General features: G+C 29.2%; 1 protein-coding gene across 2 annotated transcripts; it reads right to left on the minus strand.

The window, feature by feature from the left end:
- Window positions 1-477: 477 nt before the first annotated feature.
- On the minus strand, window positions 478-6,624 carry LOC124839553 (transcription factor bHLH35). Of its 2 annotated transcripts, none has more exons than XM_047315402.2 (5): window positions 6,249-6,620; window positions 5,954-6,119; window positions 5,598-5,798; window positions 5,353-5,523; window positions 478-747 (listed from the first exon to the last, which is right to left on the minus strand). In XM_047315402.2, the coding sequence occupies exons 1-5, from the start codon at window positions 6,314-6,316 to the stop codon at window positions 658-660; spliced, it is 696 nt and encodes a 231-aa protein (XP_047171358.1). In that variant the 5' UTR covers window positions 6,317-6,620; the 3' UTR covers window positions 478-657. The 2 variants fall into 2 exon arrangements, with proteins under 2 accessions (XP_047171358.1, XP_087961439.1); XM_088105313.1 differs by lacking the exon at window positions 478-747 and adding an exon at window positions 3,592-5,099 and having other exon boundaries at window positions 6,249-6,624.
- Between the last annotated feature and the right edge of the window lie 390 nt (window positions 6,625-7,014).

Here is a 7,014-nt window from a genome sequence, read left to right on the forward strand (position 1 = left end):
AAACTAATCATTAACAAGGTACACATGCTGAGGACATAGCAATGTAATAATTATGTAACTTTTATTTAGTAATTAAATTAAGGAGAGGGAATGCCATGCCAAAACATGTTAAATGCGAGACTTTGTCATCCTCCATTCATTAATAAATGTATCGAGACTTATTACTTAACTTAATCTAAACATTAGGTTATTAATAAAATAATCATGATTAGTAGCAGTCGGTGTATAAATTCAGTAAATAATTTATTTATTCTTTTTGTACCTATTTATAATACCGTTTCAATTAATTCACATTTTTAAAAGATCAATTGAATTAGTTGAAAACAATAAATTAGTCAATGTTGTTTTTCAAAATTAATCTCATTATATTTAAATTTAAATAGCCAAGTGAGATATTTACATTCTCAAATAAACGAGATAAATTTATATAATTTATTTTAAATATTTATTTCTTCAATAATATTTTAGAAAATATTATTGAAATAGCGTTGAAAGCTAATTTTAGTGGAAAATATGAAAATTGGATTCCATTGAAGGCAAGCCTTACAGCGTCAGAGGCTATCAGCATACAGAAAATGAAAAAGAAGAACACTGATAACTAAAAAAAGACACCCGACAGAACATTTTAAGCTTTGATCGAACTCGTTTTCATTAGAATCAGATACTCATAGGGCTTTGAGGACCATTCAGAGCTGAAATTGCTGTCTGAATTTTTATCTGCAAAACATCTTTCTCTTCTTCATCAGCCTGCAAAACATATCAAACAATTAAAAAAACAACTCAAAACGGAATGATAAGTATCAGATTTTAACACATCAAACATCAATCTTTTCATTGATCTACTTGATAAGCTTTAATAATCAATACGGTGAAGATAAAGGTCTAAAGAACGTTTTCAATTAATGATAGGCTTTTGCATTGGATTCGACCAATTCGCTTCCTAATCGGTATGATTAGAACTTCAATTATTGAATTAAGTACACATTATTGATTTCCAATGCATCAGTTCAAAACCAATTTTCTTTTGCTTTGTGGAAAGTTAAGTTGACTTGACCACTGTCCCAATGATGACCAACCTCTCTTTCTGTCGCTATTACAATCTATATAATTAAAAAGCTACTTTAACTTATGATATACATTATAAAAATTTATAATTTTTTCGAGGGTTTTTTTTAACGATTTTAACTTCCGAGAAGTGCATTACATGTGATTAGAAAAACCGCGAAAAAAAGCTACGTCATTGAGTAATTACCGTCGTTAAGTAAGTATATATACTACTTCTTCTTACTTTTATGATAAAGTTTAAAATAAAAATTATTAAAATATAACTATTCGTAAATTTAATATATTTTTTCTTGGATTTAAATCTTCATTTCATTATCTTACATTAACTACTTTAGAATAAAAAATTAGAGTTAGGTACGTAATTTGTTTAAAAAAATTATTTCATTTACTTTTGAAATAATCTTCTCTTTAAATTTTAAAGTATTTTCAAATTCAATTAAAATCAAAGTTAAAATAACTTGAGTCAACATTACGTTAAGTTCTATCGATACATAAGTTAACTTACAGATATTCTTTTTATCTACACAGAAAATATAAACAGTGAAAAACATGCACTAACTTAACTTTTATTAATTCTTAACTTAATTTTCATTAGTATTTGCTTATACGGGGTGGTGCATATTTTAAAGATAGCTATAATAATGAAAATATACAAATAAATCAATTATGCAGTAAGCTTACTTAAGTATTAACATCAGATTCGAGAAGTGATAAAGATAAACAAACAATCTCATAATTACATTTGGATTTCTATGTTGGACTTTTATCCTTTAAAGTTTAAATAAGAACACTAAAAAAAATTGTATTTTTCTTTTATAAAATAATTGCCTAGACAGATTTTTTTTCCTTTAAGAGAGAAGTAAAAGAAACATTATTTTTTTTATGAGTTAAATTAATTAATAGAAAAAATATATATAATTGTTTAAATTTTTATTTGTTACATGACAATGAGTTAATTTTAATTAACGAAAGATTTCATTTTTCAAAAATTGTTATCGTAAAAATGTTGAGGAAGAAATGGTTGGAATTAGTTCCACCAACAGGCAACCCTAAAATGAATATTTAGGGCGTCTCATTCGATCTTCAGTCAAATTAAAACGATAAAGTTAAGTTGAGAGGATCCATTTCATAAACGGAATGATGATCAGTGTGAATCCCTACCGCTCTATATGTCATCGCAATCATTTTATGTTGAAAATGGGAAGAAAAAGAAGATCATCAAACGTTTTAGCATCTGAAAATTGACGAGAAATGATGGAGATTTGAGACCCTAATCGCTAATGCGAGTGTAGAAACATTAATTTTGTGTCAGCCACAAAACCTATAACATATCCTAATATAGGATACGAATTATTTCTAAAATCAAATCAACAGTGTTATTTCAAATAAACGTGCTGAAAATTGTACTGCGTGATGCCTTGCGAGGAAGACGCTCTCATTTTCTTTTCAGAATGCAAAGCACGTTTTCAATTCTTGGTCTTTTTTCTTATTACGGGCACTGCATCTACCAACCAAATATTATTCTAAAGTTGGAATTTGTCTTCTTCAACTCGTACTATTATAAAAACAGGAAACAAAACAGTTCTGTTTCCTGTTTTTCCCACCTAGAAATTTCGGAGAAACTGAATCTGGCTGGTGGGGAAGTGAGAACTTCCTGAATATGTTCTCTTTCTCTTACTAGGTAGAAGGAGAAATAGATTATTTGCATTTGAAGAAAAATGCAAAGAACGACTGGTCCAGTCCAGATACAATGTAACAAAACAGACAGCAATGTTTCATTATAATCATTCTGGAATGCGTTGTTGCTCCAAATTTTCAGAGTAATGGGGCCACTTTGATTCTTTTTATACTTCTTACCTCTCCTATACATCAGTTTTTGTACCTAGATCAAGTGTGATTACTATTCTGAATTATAAGAATTTTCTTGAAAGGTATACGATTTAAATTTTATTCGATTGGGTCAAGTATTCTAATAAAATAAATCTTAAAAAATAAATTTTATATATATATAGTGGCTATTGCATGATTCAGATTTCATTACGTAAAAGTGAAAGTTAAAACTAGGTCAGGCATCACTGCCTCAACACAGAACCCTACAACAGGAAAAAACGGAAAGGATGAATTGATTTTCAAAAGCATGCACAGTACAGTGCCTTTTGTTTTTCTTCTTTTGTCTTTTTAATTTCACCAAAAGTAATGGATGAGAAACAAAATATATGTATATATTAAACAATGTGAAGAAAAAACATCTTCTCCAACAAAGGAAAATCCTATGATAATCTACCAAATCCAAAGAGCCAAACTTAATTTTTCTATCACCAACTGCCAGTAAGTATATAGAAATACAGAAACAAAAACATTATATAATTTGTTAGTGGACACTTTTTACTATATTACGTTATTTTAATGAATTAAAGTTTATATTAATTTAATTTATCTAAGTTAGAATATATATATATATATATATATATATATATATATATATATATATATATATATATTGTTTATATTTGAAGTGTATTTTATGGTTTGAAGAATAATAATATTGGAGAAATAACATAAACTACAAAATTGTATAAAAAGATGAAGTGTAAGTGTATACTGAGGTAGTAATTTGTGTAACTATTTTTAATGTATTAATAATTTATTTTCAATATTTTTTCTTCTTTATTTTATGTATGAATATTTTAAAGGTTAACATTTTACAAATTTAAAAATATGAAATATATAACCATATAGACATCCGCCACTTATCTCCGTTCGGGGATAAAATCCTGCGCCGCTAATCAACTTATTAGTTGCTAATTGTCACTTCTGTTTTGACTGCTAGTTGTCACTTCTGTTTTGACTTAATTTTAATAAAACGCTAATTTTGTGCTATTTTCTAAAATCAATGTAGTTCTACTGCAGTGAGATATTTTGAAATTATTAAATAACCCATAATTATATACAATTCCTTATATTTTATCCTAATATTAGAAAAAAAAATAGTTAAGGAAGAGACAAAAATGACAAAGACAGTATTAGAAGTGTTGTTAAATGAGAATTAATTGAACATAAATTAGTTGACACTGAATTTATGTAAGGAAGAAAAGTTCCTCCTCCAACAGTCTTTCTGATGAACAACAATTCTTAGTTTAGTTTTTTTTTTTAAGTTGTTAACTATCAAGGTAGTCTTCAAAGAGTTTTAAAGACCAAATTAGTTAGTTCTTCAAAGACATTTTACCATTACTTTAACATTTTTTATTAAAAACACTAGACTCAAAGATTAATTTGATCCATCAAATTTTTTTATGTTATCACTACAGCTCTCCAAAAAAATAAATATGGTGATATTTCAAAATTTTAATTGATTATAACTTATTATAGATTTAATAGTTAAAGGAATGACTTAGAAAAAAACTTCAAAATGTTAACATTGTGATAATTTAAAGTTTCAAGTGGTTAATTTGAAAATTATTTTTTGGAAAGATTGAAGAAAAAAAATGCTTGCCTCTAAAAAATTAGCTAGGCTGAAACTTTTAAATTCATAAGGTTCAAACTTAAATATTAAAAGGACTAAATTTCTTGCATTACTTGCTTTTCTCGATAACAATAAGATGATAAAATATCCAGCTTATCCTTGACCTTGAGAAGACAATCATAATGGTGGATTTACTACGTGAATATTAATATAATTTTTCCTATTGTTTTATTATTTTTTTATTTGTCTTTTTTTTACAAGTTTAAAATAATATATATGTATATATATATATATATATATATATATACATATATTTTTTTTTCTTTTATCCCAGACACCTCAAATTGGGAGAACATCGCGTTAAACACATTTTTTTCAAACATCAAAAACCTTCTCCCATTAAAGTTGGCACAACAGATAGTATGAATAGGTGAGAGAAGATATTCACTTATTCATGCTTCCTTCCTTGCTTTTGCATCATCCACTGTCAAACACAGGTCCCTAAAATACTCTGCGGCTTTTCCAATTTACTAAAGTGGTTCATTTCCCAATAATCAGTACATTATGCATGCTGATTGAGACGATAAACACGATTACTATTGGTTAAAATAAGTCAGACCAATAATATGTATAAGCAGAAAGATTATAACAGACTAAATCTTAAGGTATTTGGCTTAAGCTTTTAGGTTGGAATTGGTTTAAAATCTATAAGCTTATCGTTTAGGATTTATTTAAATAAAATTTTCTGGATTAATGTATTCAGAAAGTTAATTATGAGATAAGTGATAGTGAAATTTAGCAAAAGGGAAAAGTGGGAGACTAACCTCAATGAAGACTGTCTTCAAAAGTGTTCCTGAAAAAGAAGTGATATTGGCTGCAATGATCTTCAGCTTTAAAGATTCGAAGACCTCACACAGTTTTACCATTGTGTCTATCCTTTTACTACATGTCAAGCTCACCACAAACGTCTTGTCTCCCATGTATGCAACCCTCAGCTGCCATTCACCATCTCAATGAGTTTATAACACATGAGTGAGTATGAAATGCAGAAAAGAGTGATGAGCTATACCTCGATTACTTCAATTGGGGAATTTTCCGTTCTCTTCTTCTTAGACCTGAGGAGAATAGGCAGGTCGTGATCAAATTCATAGGTTGGGTTCTTGAGCTTCCCAGATTCCAGATCCAAAATCTCTGCTTCGATTCTCTTCTCTTGCTCATGCAAGTGCTCGATGTATTCAATAGCATCCTTAATGATAGAAGCCTTGTCCATCTGTAAAAATTCGCCATCAACAACCAAATTAATACGTGTCTGCCACCTGTCTCCTATACTAGCTAGCTGCTAGATGCTCATTACTTTTTCTGAAAGCGAAATGAACAACACTAAGTTATATAGGTGGGGTTTGTCAGCACTGTTAGCATATATACCTTACTGATGTTGGGGACCACGGCTCTAAGCGCAAAGAGCCTTTCGTTCAGCTTCTTCCTCCTATTCCTCTCCGAAACAATGTTCTTTGATGCCATCGATGAAGCACCACCGTCCGGAGAGCTTGAATCATAGTACCCGGACATCGCCGCCTCATCCATTGCCCAGCTGCATGTCCAATCACCAAATTCTTTTAATTAGTAATTCAATATCCCTTATGTTTATATATACCAACATGATGAACGGTTGATTAACTGCTTTATGGAGAATAAGGAAAATCTTGTGAGTTGTGTTTACCTATCAAGCTCTTGGTTTTGGAAGAAGGTGTCCCAGAAATGGTTGTACTCCCCACCCATATTGTCCATGGTTGGAAAGTTTGAGGTTGTAACGGACAGAAGGAGGAAGGTTTTGATCCTTTTCTTTCTTTCCCTTTTTTTATGGTGTGTTTTCACCTAATGTTTTTCTGTGCTAGATGGGTGCAGGGTGGGATACAACATATACACACACACACACATATATATATATATATATATGGAGAGGAGAGGAAGCGATGGAGATGAGAATGTTTGTTTCCTAGTTAGCTGCTTCCCAGAAACAGCGACCGAGACCGTCAAACAATGTGTGTCTCTGAGGCCGCGTTATTCACATTAATAATTAATCATGGATTCAACCACAAAATATATATTATTTATTATATTAGGAAAACTCTTCACAGATCTTACGTCATCACACTGTATCGTATCCCCGTGCGTTTACATTTTATATTTTATGTGGAAATATGTTTATTAATATTTCAAATGGGAGGAAATATAGTCAATTTTTTTTTTAATTTTAAATTTGTACATTCTCTTGTTATCTAAATAAGTGAAATTAGTTATTCTTAATATATATTTTGTTTTAGATTCATGATTCGGACTAATTAGATATTGTATTTTAAAATATTAATTTAATTGAATTTTAACTTTTTCGTAAATTTAAGTATTTTTAATTAATTTTTTTATAAAAATTGTGTTTTATTAAGTATCAAGTCTTTAATTGAGTCTTCACATATACAAAAAAAAAA

The sequence above is a fragment of the Vigna umbellata genome, chromosome 1 (genome assembly GCF_029865625.1).
Source record: "Vigna umbellata cultivar VRB3 chromosome 1, Vumbellata_1.0, whole genome shotgun sequence".
Classification (NCBI taxonomy): domain Eukaryota; kingdom Viridiplantae; phylum Streptophyta; class Magnoliopsida; order Fabales; family Fabaceae; genus Vigna; species Vigna umbellata.